General features: G+C 38.0%; 3 protein-coding genes across 3 annotated transcripts; all 3 read right to left on the reverse strand.

The window, feature by feature from the left end:
- Positions 1 to 2,769: 2,769 nt before the first annotated feature.
- Positions 2,770 to 4,784, reverse strand: LOC109040131 (cuticle protein 8-like). Its single transcript, XM_072297385.1, has 2 exons — positions 4,193 to 4,784; positions 2,770 to 3,379 (listed from the first exon to the last, which is right to left on the reverse strand). Exons 1-2 carry the CDS (start codon positions 4,199 to 4,201, stop codon positions 3,023 to 3,025), a joined length of 366 nt encoding a protein of 121 aa, XP_072153486.1. The 5' UTR covers positions 4,202 to 4,784; the 3' UTR covers positions 2,770 to 3,022.
- A 4,628-nt stretch (positions 4,785 to 9,412) lies between these two features.
- On the reverse strand, positions 9,413 to 11,674 carry LOC109040133 (cuticle protein 8). The gene is made up of 2 exons (XM_019055948.2): positions 11,550 to 11,674; positions 9,413 to 10,107 (listed from the first exon to the last, which is right to left on the reverse strand). Exons 1-2 carry the CDS (start codon positions 11,556 to 11,558, stop codon positions 9,760 to 9,762), a joined length of 357 nt encoding a protein of 118 aa, XP_018911493.1. The 5' UTR covers positions 11,559 to 11,674; the 3' UTR covers positions 9,413 to 9,759.
- A 4,639-nt stretch (positions 11,675 to 16,313) lies between these two features.
- LOC109040129 (cuticle protein 7-like) lies at positions 16,314 to 17,538 on the reverse strand. Its single transcript, XM_019055943.2, has 2 exons — positions 17,527 to 17,538; positions 16,314 to 16,752 (listed from the first exon to the last, which is right to left on the reverse strand). Exons 1-2 carry the CDS (start codon positions 17,536 to 17,538, stop codon positions 16,315 to 16,317), a joined length of 450 nt encoding a protein of 149 aa, XP_018911488.1. The 3' UTR covers position 16,314.
- Between the last annotated feature and the right edge of the window lie 955 nt (positions 17,539 to 18,493).

Below are 18,493 nucleotides of genomic sequence, written 5' to 3' on the forward strand. Positions count from 1 at the left end.
TTTCAGAGTTAAATCGGCTTTTTATCGTTTTACTTAGACCATTTGACAATTTTGGTCGGCCAAGATGTGAACATTCTAAAAGTGTGTTCAGTGAGATTTTTTGGACACGACCCCTGGGTCATGCTCGATTTCTCGAGTCTCTAATATCACGTGCTCAAGGAGTTGGAAAGAAACGTTCTTCAACCGCGTAGACGCTTGGATTGTTAGCGACTCTTTTACTCTTCAGCCGCTCAAAATTGGATCCTAATTAGCTGAAGAGAGACGTATGTGAGGGCAGAAGTGCGGCATTTTATAACATTACTGTGTTATGTAAGTGATTATCCACTCAGTTGCCAGATTGAAATTTCAACTGAACCCTGATTTCAGGACCTGAAACTGTCGAATATCACGGGGAAAAAATGCCAGGGGTTATCATTGTGGTGATACCCCATTTTGTTGGATAATATGGACAATTCTAATTAATCCTGGTAGTACCGCAGCTGAGGAAGTGCTGCAACACTTTGACTAGTAGCCTAATTTATCGGGGTACTACAAAAATGAATTGGCAATATTCGAGTTGGGGCTACATCTTTTTTTCTGTGATACATTTTCCTTTTTTAGGATTATTCTAATTTTTAAATACTAAATCTTCCATCCCTCATAATAAAAATATTTTACCAGCATTGTTCATTAGAAGAAAGATTTGGAACTTGCAATGAGACGTATTTCTGGTAAACGGGTGGGTCGGGGGGGGGGGGGGGGGGCATTTTTCGAAAAGGGTCTGGGGAACTCCCCTAGCTCTAAAGGAAATTTAAGGGGACTTCCTTAGCTTCAAAAGGGGGCCCAATCCAGAAAATGTTAAAAAATTGGGTCGTCTTTATGGTTAATGCTGAGCTGTCCTTACAGAAAAATGGATCAAAGTACAATTTCCAAAATGAAATATATGCCTCGCATTTACTGAGCAAAATCCCTCACATTTCTTGGGAGGGGCCGAGTAAATCTCTGGAGGAGGGGCGGGGGCGGTGTGATTATCAAAATTAATAGACAAAGCTATAGATAAAGAACACAAAGGAAAAATTGAGCGATCCTATTGGTAGGAGCAGGAGGTTGCAGTGGACGAAGGAGGTAGGGCATAGACTAACTAACGGCAACCCATGAGAGACCCTATAGCTAGTTCATACTTTTCCCTCTTAGTCTATAGAAACCGTTTTTTTTAACCAATAGGATCGCTCCATTTTCTCTTTGTCTTCTTTGTCTATCACTTGGTCGGTCAATTTCAATAATCAATCGCAGGCCTCCTGGTCTCCCTATTTCCACACATGAAGATACACATTGGCACTGGTGGCATTTTGACACATTATTCATTGACACCAAAGTTATGCTCCACATTTAGTTTTGACAACGATGGATGACTGACAGCTGTGACCTTGTTGAGGTCCAAGTCCGTCTCGCAAAAGTAGTCGGAGGCCCGAAAAAGCAGATCGCCGCAGGAGAGAACGCCTCCCGCATCAAGCTGGACCAGTGTGCCGCCGCGCTGAGTAAAAACGCCGTATAAGCATTCGAATGTTGCCAAATGTTTTCTATCAAAATATTCCCTCTCAAAGAAAGTTATGAATATTTTTTCTTGAAATTTTCTGACTTTTTAAATCGAATTCGAACGAAATCCTCTTAAAAATCGGAAGAGAAAAATGCACAAATTTTCCTGAAAATTCGTGCTTTGTCGGAGGAAATTTGGCAACGCCTGATGGCTCATACGGCGTTCTTACTTAGCACGGCAGTGTGGTCATTGAGAGAAGTTAAGGACGGGCAAGAGCCTAAATTGAATTGCGCGCCAAATGGGAACCTTTGCAGTGCGCGAGCCGGGGTCATCTTACCGAAATCGAATGTAGGTCAGCCGGTGAAACTCGTGTGGCATGAAACGGTGGAAACCTGTGAAAGACTGGTAATTTCAATAATCATTGAGTGGATAATTGGGAATAGGGCACCTGCACCACTTTTTGTAGAAATTGAGTTGTTGATTTGTACAAACTCTACGATACGAGGGTATGCGTTAGCGGAATGTATATTATGCTGTAAATGTTGTGTCTTCACTCTTTCCAGGGGGTAGAAAAAGCCATCAAATTTTCGGTTGATTTGGAAAAGGGCAAATGTCCATTGATTAAGCATGATTAATGCACTCTAACTCCAACTCCTTAGTCTTACTCTGAAAGGGTGTTAATGAGGGTTAATGATCGTGCTGAGCTATGCCAATTTTTAATGCTTATGAGGAATTGAAAATTGTAATTGCACTTTCATTTTAATATTCACTTAGTGCGTGCAGCTTTTTTGCTGTCTAAAGACCATTTCGAGTCTCTTGCACTACGTACCCGTACCCTTTTACTAAGTTTGTGCCGTGAATGTTCGTGAAATTTAATGTTCTGTCCCAACTGGGCAACCAAGAAACCATGCTACATTTATTAATGCCTGCGTTTAAAGTAAACAGTTTGTGTGTCTTTTCATTAGTAAATAAATATTAATATGATTTGATGAAAAAAGTTGTACCTCGTAAACACCACGAATTCAAAAAGTACATCACAAAATATCAGCAATTCTGCTAATTGAGATCTGTATTGTGGTAGATTGATCACTAAGGGGATTTTTGATCAAACACAATGAGTTAGAGGATTTCAATCTTTGAAGAGTGAAAAAATGGAACAATTTGAGTTGAATTTTATGATTTTTTATTTTTTATTTTTTTTTCAAATTTTTCATATTGAAATATTTGCTTAAAATAACGTATCATAGAATTAATGTAATCCTATGGAATATTTGGTTTCAATAATATTTTTACACGAACACTCGTCAGTAACATAACGGGTTCCAGTAGGTATATAAGCGTAATTGTTTTTTCTTCTACTTCTGGGTATCCTGTCAATTTTTCGGAGGAAATCAGTTGCTCAACATAATGTGTCCAGTCAAAAAATTTCTCGAAAACCGACTTTGCAGGATCGTTGAGGTAGGAGCTGAAGGATCTTCCAATCCGGAAAGCCAGAGATTTTGAGGTTTAGTGGTAAGATGGAGCTGAGTATCCGTGTCCGTAGCTAGCCTTCTTGTAGTCCTGGGGATGGGAGATATGGGAGGTCTGGACATGGGCGACGAATCCGTGTCCTTCGTCGGAGTAGTGGACGATACGCTCTCCACCGTAGGGTTCGACGAGCTTGTAGTAGCCCTTGACGTAGTGTCCGTCACCGCTTTCTTCCTGGCTCTTGATGTCGTGGGTGTGGGGGTCGTGGACTTCGTATTTGTACTGGTACTTGATTGGCTCAGAGGGGTAGGATGGCTCGTGGTGGTAGCCGCCGTAGGATTGGTGTCCGTACTGGGCGGTAACGGCAGCCACGAGGGCTAAGGTCAGAGCAATGGTCTGTGAACAGAAATATGAGTTATCTATACTGATACTGTAGAGAGGTATTAGAGGATTGAGATTTTCTTCGCAATTTCACGTCAAATTTTTATGAAATTTCCAAAAAAAAAATTAACTTCTATTAAAAATAGCCTAAAACTTTAATTGGATCGCGTTAAGCAGAAAGGAACCAAGTCATATCACCTATTGTCTAATTTAATTGGGAAGTTTAATACTTCACATGAAAACGGTTCTGCGGATTTTTGTGTAAATTTCAGAAATCCGCAAACATGTTCTCTTGTAAAACTTTAAATTGCCCTGTTAAATTTGGCAATATCTGATGTGGCTTGATTCCTTTCTTCTAAATGCGGTCTAATTTTTTGGAAATTGATGGGCAAATTACATGACACTTCACGGGTAATTTCACCGTGAAATTTCCAATGCTTATTTTTCATGGAATTTTCTTTCTCTCACTCAGTTAAGAGGGCTACTCTCCTTATATCAGCGGTATTTTTTTCTTCCTTTTTTAGAGTAAAATATAATATAGTATGGAGACCCTGCACTAAGAACCTGAGCAATGTAAACAAGGGAGGCAAAAATTGAATTCGGAGTTCAACGCTATTTTTCGGAAAACAAGATTTTTTGAGTGTGGCAATTTAATCCTGGGACACCCTGTATACGCTATGGTCGCTATGCGTCCTTTCAAATACACTGTCAAGAAAATATTTTCAAAATTTACACAGCTCAGATTTGACGATTTACTTTATATCTCATTTGAGGTTGATAATAATAATTAAGTAAGTACGCATGATAAAGAATAAAATCGAATATTACCTTGTACATGATGGTTTGATTTGGTTTACGTTGTTCACTATAAGACGAAGAGATCAGAACTGATGTATTTTGGAGGATTCATATCGAATTTATATACTCAATCCTTAATTTGGAAGATTTTGTAATAATTCGGCACATTTGTTGACGATGCCGACGTTAAAAAAAAAGCGCCTCGTGAGTGTACGTACCAAAAATCGGTACTTGCTGAAAAAAGCGCTGTTCCATTCACAGCTCGTGAATATGTATGGAGCTTCCTTGCCAGGTTCAGAATAATTATCTGTTTTCCTCTAATCCACATAAATCAGGAGGATTTATTGGTTAAATCGGCGACCCTGCGTGGAAGTTTGGAAAGGAGTTAAATTAGTCGCTCACAAAAAAAAAGGCGGCACGTGAGATAATCTGAAGAACTGCACTCAGCTGCTACTGCTCTTAGCCGACGATTAATGAGGGTGATACGTTTATGGTTTTGCAATTTCGTATTTGATCGGGTCCGATTTTCGATCAGTCATTCTTATGTGGTGAAATAAATCGATGTAGCATTGACCTAGACCGTTTTTCATCAAATCGTACGATATCATGATGCTTAAAAACAAAATTTCAAGTCTCTTAAGTGATACAACAATTAAAAATGCGTAAATTGAACCTCATCAGATTTCTGAAGAATCGTGAATAATTAAAGTAATTCATCAAGTCACGAGATGAAAGAATAGTACCCTTCCAAGTACGAAATTTCAAATTTTACCCAAGAATACCGAATAATTTCTGTTACAAGTGGATTTCCTCTAATTTGCATGCAATTATACAATATATTTCCTCGTGAATTTGAGCCCTTTTGGTTCATTCGTTGCGTTCATTCATGGGTTTATTACTTTATGGTAAACACTAAATTTTCCGGTCTTAAAAATATGTCATCCTCAACGATGACATCCTCATCCTCACGAATAGCTATTTCTCTTCTCAACGAAATATTTTTAAAAAAATCATTTTAGAATATTAGAAGATATTAGAAATAATTATATTTAAAAATATCAGAGAAGCATCACTAAATAAAATGTAAAATAGACAGGTAGAAATACTTTAAAATGTTCAGACAGCAGCAAAAACATTTTTTCTTCAACTGAATTGAGAGTTCGCAGGTGTCTCAAATTTCGTACAATTCATGTTTAAAATGAAGTTCTAAAAGAACTGAGCACGAGGATATTTTCAGTTTGCAAATTCAACAATTAGTGCAGGAAATAATACGAAATAACCTTATTAGCTAAAATACGTGTGCTATCAATTATTGGGAAACACCGCTGGATGACGTCACAAGGCGGCACATTTTCTCACTTTTAAATCCATTTGTCTAATATCCTATTTCAGAAAATTATAAAGAAATACTGCGAACTCAGTTCACAAAACACTCTCAGATGAAGCAAGAAAGCCTCTTGTGTGCAAATGTGCCATTGAAGCAACTTGAATTACGTCTAGTCCCTAAAGTCTTTCATGCATGCAAAATTGTATCAGCTCAATATGAAGGCGCATATTGCTCACGTGAATAAGCGTTCTTTCTTTCCTTGCGAGCAAGTTCTTCTTTATTAGTCCTAACTTCTTCATTGCACTGAGTGCAAACTGTAGGTTATGAATTAAAGTAAATCTGGTAAAAGACCCACGAGGAGCCTCTTGAATGTGGAAAAATGCGCCTGTTTCCATCGGAGTCCGATTTAATAGTATTTCCTCTCGTTCAGTTATATTATATTTCTGTGAATTTCACACCTTTTGTCTCAAATATACCGTTAGAAAACTAGACCATTGTCAGGAGTGCGTTTGTAGTAAAGCCATATCCTGGCTCTCAAAAGTAAACTACACACTGACCAGAAAGGCGAGAAGGAACATTTAAAATAACACTTTTCATGTACTTTTCAGCTAACTACAGGCTTTAAACATGTAAAAAATATGAAAGAATCTAGCTAAGTAGCTACCACACCTTTTCATCAGCATAAAGTAATAATAATTCAAGAGCACCGTGAGAAATTATCTTACAAACGCCCAAAAGTGAGATATTTCGTAACCTTCAATTAGACTTCCTTTTGCGAGCAGAAGCCACTATTTTTGGTTCATCGTCAACAACACCTGTCTCCTTGGAGAAACTGAAGGCATATATGTTTTTCCTAAAATGAGTCTGAAATAGTTGCTACTTATCACAACATTTAATTCAATTTATTATGTTATAATAATATGTATGGCTAGACAGCATTACGCTCATATTTTTGTTCACGTGTAAAATATAGTCTTAATCCAGCTCTGTGGTAAACTAAAAAGTTTAATCACCAAATCAACTACGATCATTTTTTTTTCTGGGACCATATAATGCCAATATTTTCAAGACGATCCATCCATAATTAATAATAATACATCAGTTTCATCATTATCGTTCCGGGAAACATTTTGCGGGTAACATGCACTGGAAAAAAAGTTGCTTGGATCTAGAATCCAGACTCTTAATAATATTGACAAGAAAAAATACTCTAGATTCAATCTGACTTTTTGCTTGAATCGAAAGGAAATCCGCCTAAATGAAGAAGCTTGGATCTTCAATTCAAGAAAAAGTCGGATTGAAACAAAATTATTTTTTCTTGTCAATGTTTTTAAGAGTCTGAACTCCAGATCCAAGCGACTTTTTTTCCAGTGTGGCTACGCGGGAAGATCAGTCCAAAATCCATTCCGAATAGCTCCCAATAGTGGTAAAAGGGTTTTGAATTTATGAAAATCCGATTTACAGGGTCCATTTTCTATTGGACTCCCGCGTCCCCAACATTATTCGACCTAAAGTAGCCTAGTGAGCCTGGCCCGCGGGGTTTGAGACACCCTGTAAAACGATTGCAACGCATCATCACGATGGATCGGTAGATCGTAGTGTCAAGAACAGTTTTCTTCGAGAAACATCAACTGATGACGTTGTGCCACAGAAATTAAATAGAGTTGGGTTAAAGTCCTTTTTTCCTCCGAAAAACTTTAAAATATTAGCATTTTTAAATGGATTTATCCTTAAAATTCAATTTCCTAAATGACACTCGGGCATAAAAAGATCTCGCGGGGCTTATCATGCAAAAAAACTCAGTCAACCTAAGCAATACATTCAATGATGTTGATATTAGCGCCTTGATACAACTATTCGTACTCTTTGGACGCGCGGGTTGCATACCAAAAAGTGGAAGGCACTCTGCTTACTCCAGTCCATGATGCAGTGCTCGTAGCCGTGTGTGACGCGGCAGTTTGAGTATAATGCAAGATGGATTTCTTTATTAAATTTTCAAAAATCGGGACATGGCATCTCATCATCACACCAAGTTGTGACAACGTATCGTCGCTGCGAGCATCGCTTCATGGGCTAGAATAAGCAGAGAGCCTTCAACCTTTTGTGTATACGACAGGGATGTCATTGCATATTGGAAGAACTCTTTGATTAACTTCATTTTTATCACTTCGTCCTTATGCACATTTTACAGTCATCTTATGTGAGATTATTCCGAAAAAGGTTCCAAAATGTGTACATTTTAATAGGTTTCCTTTGGATGTAAGTCCAAATTCATCAGTCTGTGGTACCAGGAAAGTTTTTTTTTTTCTTTTCTTTTTCATTTTTCTCAATTTCGCTCTTGTGTGCAGGCTCCATCGGGAGGAGTTGAGATGTGAGATTTGTTTCTCAAGTTGCTGCTCCCGATTTCAATCTTGAACCTAACATTGCCGTGCCGAGGAAAATACGTCCTATAAACTTTCGGACATTCCCAAACTCCCTGATAGGTAAAATATTTATTTTCGAGGAAAGCCAGGAAAATTTTTTCTAGAATTTTCAGATGCCTTAGATTAAACTACGGATAAAATTCTCTGAAAAACTGGAACAAAACACCCATGATTCTATTTTAAAATTCGTATTGGGTCCAAGGAAATCTGACAGTGTTTGAAAGCTAATACCGTGTCTTTCCTCAACACGGCAGAACGGATGATCTTACTATGTCTCTTTCTTCCGATGACGCAAGAGAGATGCGCCCTCGCTAGACTTCACTCGCCGTCATCCGCGACCAATCAAGACTCGGCGATCTTGGAAATCTGACCAGCATCGCCAACCGTCTTCATGGAAGGTTTCACCCTGACGATTTTGTGCGAGTATAAAGATCAGAAGGTGGAGGGGGGGAGGGCACACAATGAAATCAGACTTTCAGTCAGGATGGACGCAAATTTTTTTACTCTAACTGAAAATTTCAATGTATATTTCATCTTATCAGAGGGGTGAATCTTGAAGGAAATTGCTTATTACTTGATTATTTTCTTGAAAGCGTTTCCAGAGGAAAGAGAGAAGGAAAAAAGAGTAAGTAGCTGAAGCTCTGTGTCTTGCTTCTCTTCTTCTCGTATTGTCAAATAGAAGCATTACATTCGTGCTCATTTTCCCAGGAAGATGTGTTTATTAAATGATGAGCGTCTTAGAAAGGTATTAACTTTACTTGAGAGAATGATCCAGTTTTTCATTTTTGTAATAAAACATCAAATGTCAATTTTATTTTCGTTGATGCATTTTTTTATGTGTGTTTCTGAAGGAAACACCACATTTGCGAATACAATGTCGCTTTCAGGTAGTTGTAGTTGTCAATAAGGTACTATTTTCCTTTGCTGATCAAAAGTTTGAAACGAACGCAAAATTTGTGAATAAATTTTCAAGTGTGTTAAGAAACTTTAAATGATGATTTCAAAATAATTTGAAGTTTGTGTTTAAAACATTTTAGTCTTTCACTTCTTTTTTGTTTGATTTATAGTTAAGACAATTTATAGATAATCCTGTATTTTAGTAGAATCGATTATTCGTTTATATGTTTCTAAGTGCAGTAAAGAAAGGAAGAGTCAGATATCGACTTAGAGAAGCAAAAACGTTGAGTTGTAAAAAGAAATTCAACACTTTTTGGTTCGGGAACTAATCCTCAGAACTTCAGAACTTTGGCCAAATTTTTTGTCTCACTGTTTCTACGAAGTGACTGATAGCTAAGAGGCAAATGTTCTGCATTTAAGTTCGTAATACTTGCAGATATACTCTCCAAACAATTTCTACATTTTTTTCTAATTAAGTTGACTTGTTTAATAAGTTGTTACATATAACAGCGACTCTCATCATCATCACAATCAATTTTCAAAGAAACAGTTTTTCATAGAGGAGGAGAAAAATTTGAAAGGAGGATGGAAAAACACCAAAAGTACAGTTGAGTTGTTTTACTTTTATTTCTTGTATTTCATAAAACTATATTTACACATGAAACATTAAATTTGGCAGTTTGGTCATCAGTGCTTGTACGGCTTTCGCTTAAAATCTCCTCTTCAAAAAATTAAATAGGTTTGCTTGATTAGCATAATACTGTCATCGGAGCACCAGAGCACACCAGCTCTCATACAAGTTAACTTCGAAACGAAAACGACTTTACCCAGAAGTCTCGCAGATAGACTCCCTTTGCACGTCGTAATTTCGTTCGACCAGTTGACTAGCTAGCATTTTCGCTATTACACATATTGGACGGAGGGTAGACTCATATATGAAGATAAGTTATTCAGTGGTAAGATGGGGCAGAGTGGCCGTAGCTGGGTTTCTTGTATTCCTGGGGATGGGAGATGTGGGCGGTCTGGACATGAGCGACGAATCCGTGTCCATCGTCGGAGTAGTGGACGATGCGCTCTCCACCGTAGGGTTCGACGAGCTTGTAGTAGCCCTTGACGTAGTGTCCGTCACCACTCTCTTCCTGGCTCTTGATGTCGTGGGTGTGGGGGTCGTTGACCTCGTATTTGTACTGGTACTTGATTGGCTCAGAGGGGTAGGATGGCTCGTGGTGGCCGTAGGAAGATTCCTGGTGTCCGTATTGGGCGCTCACGGCGGCCACGAGGGCGAAGAGGGCGATGAACTGAAAAATAAAAACATGTGTTTTTCAGTCAAAATTATGATATGACTGAAACTACAATTTTGGTAAGTCGCGCCAAGTCCATAATTGTATTTTGATGATGGGCCATTAGAGAAGGTGCGAATTTAATAATTCTATTACATGTTTCCGTATAGGTCTCAATGGAGGTCAATCACGGAACCAATTAACTAGATTTGTAAACAACTTATCACTGAAGTGGAATCAAGATATCAGTAGCATAGATAATCAGATTGGAAAACCCAATGTAATAGAGAAAGCAAAGTGAGCGGAATAAGAAAATGCATAAGCAATTAAAAATAAAATACATATATTTATAAATGCAATTTTTATTTTTTGAAAAAGAACAAAGAGATGACCCATAAATGATTCTGCATTTCATACTTTTTTAATGATAAAAGTTAGATAATTCTTTCATTGAAGATCACTAGGATTACCCAAGTGTTAGGAGTCATTAGTCCTAAAAACGTTACTTCGCATTATTTTCGAATGAGAATCTGGCAGAAATGTTCCATGCGGTAAGAAATGATGAATGGGTGCCGGTGCACTCTAAAATTTTTAACGGGATTTGCTAGCATCGTGTTAATTTGATCAAATAAAACTGAACGAAGTGATAATCATAATAATTTTTTTTTAAACAAAAGTAACTATTCAAAGGGTTTACGCAAAGAAATAACTTTAAAAGTGACGAAAAGTAACCAATCATTGATTACCTACAATGAGCCACTACATTATAGAAAAAAAATCATCACAACAGAATAAGTTTCCGCACCAAAACTCAACGCGATACGATTAAAACAGTGAAAATGTCCAAATTCAATTTTGAGTGACAATTTAGCGTTCCGTATCCCTCCGTGATCTGAAATTCTGCTTGACAAAAACCACAATCTAAACGAGTCAAATCAGGCACTTTACTACTTTTACAAGAACCCCGGTTCAAAAGTGGCTACTTATCTGCCGAACTGCATGAGTTTTCAGTGGCAGATTTGACTTATGTTGACTCCAATTATTTTATGATCAAAGAATTTTGATTCACGTTTGCTTATGTGGACCCTAAAATCTACTTTTTCCCTCATGAGTTTATTCAATACATTTTACGTAAAATTGTTTGATTATCACTCGTCTTGGTGTTTTAATTCTTTTAGTTCGTATGAATCCAACTAGCACATTCACACAAACTAGATTATATCTGACCACTTATACGACGTTTCAACAAATATTGATTCTAACTATCTCATTTAATTCGACTATTCTTTAACTTAGACTAACTTTTAATGTCGATTTCCACCGCAGTCTTTTCTATTTGTTTTGAAATTAAATTTTCATTTTTATTACTTTTTTTGATTATTAATTTCAATATCGCTTTTCACACATTCTCAAATTACAATAAAGATAATTTTTCCAAGCGTATAAAAATATATTATTACCTTGTACATGGTGTTTTTGAGGAGCTATAAGTGACACTGCACACTGATTGAAGTCAAGAGCAACTATGATATTAGTGCTCATTCGTCAGATATTATATAGCTGCAGTGGCCGATTTTGAAATAATTTTCGTATAATGTGAAGCAAAAAAGTCATAAATGAAAAAGGAGGTGTTTATCTCACGTGATCGCCAAAAAACCAATGTGACATAAAAAAGTCAGTAACTAATGACGACGTAAAAAAAGCTAGCGGTGAAGTATGTCCGGCCGGCACACGCGCCAGGCAGGTTTGCCAGTTTCCTTAAGTATTCATTACTTTGAAAGTTCAGGAGAATTTTATAGGGAGAAAACCTGATGTGACAATTTGAATTTAATTAATATGTAAGCATGGCTGTTTCAAGAACAGAAAACGAAAAAAATTCTCGCGAAGAGCTTAAGAACGCACACAAAATTTGTTTAATTTGACAACCGTGGACTCAAATGCAGATGTTATTACTTAATACCGATTGGTCCTTTCATTTAGTGCTTTTAAAGAAGCCGTTTATTTGCAAATAACTTGTGGGCGTCCAGTCTTCTATTATTTCCACGAAAACGAGATCATGACCATCGGGGCCTGGCTCAAAAGTTATGGACTGGGTACGAAAAAAATCGCTTGTTAATCAAAAATCCTTTTTTATCGTCGAACCTGCAACAATAGTATGTACAAGCAGGTAAATTCCGCACGTGGTGTTGGAAGATCGCGCCTTAAGAATGTATCCCTTTTATCATATTTAGTTTTAAGCTTGTTCCTAGCTACCTAACGAATCATAATCTCCCTAAAATATTGTGTTAGTCTTTACCAATACTTCACTGTTTTTGGGCGCTTACGGCGCATAATGTGCGAAATGAACTACTGCTCGCTGCTTTCAAATACATGTATGAAGCCGCTTATTGTTTCCGATTCAAAATAAACAAGCTGCTGGTTCCAACACTACTGTGTTGGAGAGCTCGCCTTTGGGAAACTATTAACAACTATTAATGATTTTTTCTGAAATTGTATATGTATTAAATGAATCTTTACCCAATTATCAGAGGTTACATGCCGATGCAAAATGTTATGACGTAATTTCATATGACAAATTTTTCACATTACAATAAATAAAGAGAAATAAAGAGAGAGAAATGGAATTATCTTTTATGAATGTGATTTTGCGGCAAATGTTGCAATGGCTATTTTTGCCATCGCATTTTTGTTTCTGGCTTTCATCGTTGATAAGCTTTTTCTTAACTTGTCACCAATGTAATGAAACCATATGATTTAATTTTAATTTTTTTTTTTAAATCAAGTCGCCAACTTGAATTAAGGTTATACTTTGTTAAGCTGGCAGTCTGAAATTCTGAATTTTTATCGGCACAGAGTTCAAAGAAACTATAATTTAGCACGGTTTGGAGGAACGTTTCTGCCATAATTCTTACACAATACTTATGGTATACACTAAGAGCTGAAAAGGAATTCACTTGAATTTTAGCGTGGAGCTCGAGAGACCACTTCAAGCCTTTGTATGCGAGTGGCTCAATGGAGCACATCACGCCTTTGTAGGTATGGGGTGGCTCAATGGAGCACCTCGCGCACTATAAATAGCACGGAGCTCGAAAGAGCACTTCATGCATCTGTATTTTAAGGTTAAAACGAACTCTAAAGAAACTCAATGCGAGGCTCAAACGAATTCTCAAGCATTCTAAATGCGAGGCTCAAACGAATTCCCAAGCATTCTTGATGCGAGGGGCTCAAACGAATCCTAAAGCATTCTTAATATGAGGTTTAAACAAACTCTGAAAGGATCCCAATGCGAGTCTCAACCGAGCTCTCAAGCATGCAATTATTTTGAGGTTAATTAACCTTCTATGGTACCAATAACGGCAATCTTAAGGATTATCCATTAATTATGCGCAAATCTCAATCTTAGTCTTAGTAACTTAAAATTAATTGAACAAATTATTAAATCACGTCGAGGTCACCATGTTTTTTATTTTAAGAAATAATAACAATTGCAAGTACAACTGCACACAAAAACTGCATTGAAAAGATAAGAGGATGATAACATACAATTAGGTTATTTGATATAAAACCATAGCAACATGCTATGATATGCTCGGCCACTGGAAAGTGCTGCTCTCTAGTGTAGCAAACGAGGAACAATTAATCCTCAGTTGAATGAGGGAACGGAAATGTTCGACGGAGGAAAACTGTAACCCGCGAAAATTCAACTTTTAGACCTTGAAATCAATGGGATTTTGGCCGTTCCTCCGACGGCAACGAGAACCATCCATTCGTCGCCACGGACACTACCAATGCTAAAAGAAATCGATCGCAAAGAGCTCTCCCGAGTGGGCGAGCTCAAAAAGAAAGGTGCACTTTCCCATAAGCTGAGTGTCCAGATTGCGACGAGTCTCATGCGATTGTACAATTTCAGTGTCATCGTTATTTTCTAAGTGATGAGAAGTTGAATGTCGCCTATGACTTAAATTCATACCTAGACCTGTTGGCATGCTAAATCTTAGCAATAAGCGTTGAAAGACTCAAAAATCCGTATAAAAATACTTTTGCGATTGAATGCAATAGAATTGTTATGTTTTTAAATAATATCGCAAGATTTTTACTAGTTAAATACAATGAGTAAACATTCAATGAAACCTTTTTCACGCACGAGAACGGTAGGTAATTTGGAGTACAAAAGAGCCTGTAGAACATTTTGTGGTCATTTGTGTCAGGCGTATTAAGCGAAAGATTTCTATCTACAACTGATTGGCAGTTTAGTTTGATTTTTTTCACGTGTTAGGGTCATGCGCATGAGCATCTGATTCTTAGGCTCGTGCGAGGATTTTTCGGCAACCTGGTATTAATACATGCATTGCAGCTATGTCATACCGATGATGCTCAGTTGAAAACGTTTTTTCGTCTGCAACCTATTCATTTATTCATATTCAGCTGGATTTTCCCTTCTGCACATCATAATAAAATGGGGTTTATATAGATTGTGTATTTGTCTCTCTTCGGATGTACGACGGGGTTTTGGATGTAGAAAAATCACTCGATAACTAAAATCCAATGGACAAAGGCATATTTTAAATTTTTAAGTAAGTTATCCGGTCCTCCCCCGTGCGTTCTTGGTAAATCTGGATGAGTGGTTCCGTCTACAAATTTTTAGAAGAGCAAATGAATGAGCTTAACACCTATATATTAGCTAGTTTGCTTATTGCTTCAATATTCGTCACTCTTCTGACGTAAGGGCGTGTCTCAATTTCCACGTGAGCTCTGTGCTCCGTATAACTGTATGCTCGCCGGGGCTCATGTTGAAATCAAGATAAGCCCTCACGTTAGAGGAGCGACGTATTGTCCGACGGAAACCTCGTGGTAGTAGAGAAAAGCAAAGTTTACGCGAGTTGTTCGAGCTCAACAATACGGAAGAAATATAATACTCACCCTTATCTCACATCTTTACTTTTTGTAGAATATTTAACTCAAAGAGGGATTCCAATAAAAGTTAAATGAATCTCTCACTAAAACTCTTGGCCTGTGCCAAAAACGTTCAGTTAGGTGTGATTAAACCAAGTACCGCGTATCTCAATAATTGATTGGATTTATAATTTTCAGTCTAATAATATGAGTAACTTTCTCCCGGCATCAAAATTCATTTATAAGGTGCAACTAATCATGTATCGAGGTTGAAATTGCAGGTGTGCTTACCTCTGCGAACATCATGTCATACTTTACTTTCCATACGGAAAACTACTAAATGTAAGCGTCATTCCTTGAACACTTAGGTCATTTTTCTTCACTCTGAGAAGAATATTCTGTGAAAATTTCAAGTCATTACGGTGGTTTGGTCTCCTTTTGAAAAATAAAACAAGAGCCGAAATTTTCAAACACCGCAACTGAGATTTGCATTTTTGCAGTTTCACCGTCAATTCATGCGTTCGATGATGAAACATGCTGCGAATTCAAGCGATAACTATCCGAATACGATGATCGTCGGGTTGCATACTTGCATATTTGAAGGAGATTTTCGCCTTCTCGTCAAAACATGAGTATTTGCTCTAAATGAACAAGCCCGCGTAAGTGCCAAACATAGCCCATTAATTTTTTCAAAAGATCACTCCTTCTTGAAAATAAATAAACAGATGCCACAAATGACTTGATCTAAACATATAAGGTGCATTTTGAAAAAAACTTAGCCAAGGCACTTGTTCACTTCTGTCCCGTGTTCCTATTCTTGAAGTGTCGGAATTTTTTCAATATTTTAAATCATGATAGGGTTGTAGTCATTGTAATTTATTCTAGCCATAATGAATTACTCGAATAACACTATATTTGGACTGATTTATCAGGAGCGCACGAAGTGAAATTTTTAAAAGAAAATGGGTCGAAAAAAATTTTTAATTCACCTAGTCATTTGTCAACTATGACGAAGTTAATTTTGTTTAAATTTAATAAGAAAAAAACTCAATGAAATTGAAGGAACTTAATGTCGCTCCAAACATTTCTTCTTAAATTAGAAAAATAGTGCTTAAAATGCCCCTTTAAATCTAATTAATTTTAATTTAATTTTAACAAATCTGTTTTTTGACCATTTTTACGGTGCATGCAGATTTCTCGCAAATCCAACAGATTTCTTAGACCTTCATGTACAAAGAAATCAGAACAATGAAACTTATTTCTTCAATTTTTATTTGAACTTAAAAATGCATAATATTACAGGATATGATCACATTTGATGACTAGGAAGTTTCAGTACTTTTCGAACACCGGAGCGGCGTGGTAGGCAGGTAACGGAGCGTAGTGAGCGGGGGCTGAGACGGGGTGGTGACCACCCTCTTTGTGGACGGTGGCTTCGAATCCGTGTCCGTTGTCGGCGTAGTGGACGACGCGCTTGCTGCCGTCAGCCTCGTAGAGGGAGTAGAAGCCCTTGACGTGGTGGCCGTCGCGGGTCTCTTCCTGGGCCTTCACGTCGTGGGTGTGAGGGTCGTGCACGCTGTACGCGAACTTGTAGGCGGGGTGCGAGTCGTGGTACGATTCGTGGCCGTAACTTCCGTAAGACTCGGCTCCGTGACCGTAGCCTCCGTAGGATGCTGGTGCGTGACCGTGCGATGGGGCTGTCTTCACGTACGCTGAGGAGCTAGCGTAGCCGCAGCTAGCTACTGTCGCGAGGGCGGCCAAGATGCAGAACTGTAACGAGATTACAACCAACGTTAGTTTTAATTTTGCCGCGTAAAGTCATCCAACGGATTATCACCCGTCCAAAGCAAAACTGCCGTAACTCCACTCAAAATGTTGTATTTTTTTCCAGCACGTACTGATCTATTAAAAGGAAATTCAATTGCCAAAAGGCTTTATTTTTTCACTTTTAGTTTCGAATGGTGTGGCGGAGGTGTATCAAAAAAATGAAGGATGAATCTTTGTCAGGTTTTTTGTAAAACAAAATTTTGTTAGAAAAAAATTGGAAAAGTTTTGAATGAAGTTATGGCATTTTTACTTTGGACGGCAGTAATGAAAATTTCCCTAACTCCAAGAGTCCAAACTCTTATAAACATCGACAAGAAAAAGTACTCTTGATTCAATCAGAATCTTGCTTAAATCAAGAACCAAGCCTCTTAATTTAAGTGGATTTCGTTTTGATTCAAGCAAAAATCCGATTGAATCAAGAGTATTGTTTCTTGTCAATGTTTTCAAGAGTCTGGACTCAAGATCCAATGTTTTTTTTTTTTTTTTTTTTTTTTTTTTTTTTTTTCCAGTGAAACTCGTCAAATATTAGACAGAAATGTAATCGTAAGTTGTGAAAGAGTTTTCCTCAGAGTTAAATAGCGAGTGACATTTTTTTTTTTTCAAAGTAAAGCCACGAATACTCCGCATCACAGATAATTGAAGCGCAAATATTCGGACTCAACTTTATTTTAAAGTTCAAAGTCTCCAATAATTCCAAAAATGTACTTATGGACTTACCTTGAAAACCATTTTGATAGATTTGATTAGATGAACTTTGTCTTGAAACACAGAGGTAACTGATGATAGAATAGAGTGAGACGGCGAATTTTATACCGAAAACTCCTAGAAGTGAAAGACGAGCTGAAGTCAAGCGGAGAGGACGTGTGGAGTGGGCCAAATTTGAGCAATCGGCATGTGAAAAGTAATGAGCGTGAAGGGGAGATGAGTCGGATTCATTCCGCGTGTCGTATGCATCCTGTGGGCCACCATGCGCGGTGCTTGCAGCATCATTGCCATCAGTAATTTCGGTACCTCTGGGTTCGTGTTCAATGCAACTTTTCGCGGAATTTTTGGCGGATTCGCGATCGGATTACATAAATGGACGTATTTCTGCCATACGGAACTAGAGACATGTGTAAAAGAAGGGGTGTGCTCGTTAGTCGAGAGCCGTAAGAATGAATGGGAATTATAAAGCGCCAGTGACGTCAGTGGTAACGAGACCAGCGCCCCGGTTTTCCCGCGAATCATTAATTCATGAGCCCTGTCCACAACGATCTTGTCGCATGCCCATGGCTCATGAGTGCCGCATCCAGTTGGCACATAGTTCCGTTTGACAGAATGTAAAATCTCGCTTTTCCATTTCTCCAAGAGAATCACGCTCACTTTTACATTGTTTCTTTCGCAGCTTTCTTGGGCACACCCCATCTTTCGCCCTCGTCTGTAGTTCCGTTTGGTAGAAATACAGGGTGTACCAAAAGTCCGTCCCACCCCTGCTAACTTTTGAACGAATTGAGCTAGGGTAATGAAACTTTGGGAATGTTCCTATCTCAAAGGGGACCATCTTTTGGGGGGGTCAAAATTTTGGTCCCCCCTCAGGGGGGCGCGCGGGGCCCCCAACTTTTTTTTTTCAAATGGCAACCCCTATCTTGTGATACATCATTCGAAAGAGCATAAAAAACTAAGAATTTTGGCGCAAACCGCAGAT

This window comes from Bemisia tabaci, chromosome 2 (genome assembly GCF_918797505.1).
Source record: "Bemisia tabaci chromosome 2, PGI_BMITA_v3".
Lineage (NCBI taxonomy): Eukaryota > Metazoa > Arthropoda > Insecta > Hemiptera > Aleyrodidae > Bemisia > Bemisia tabaci.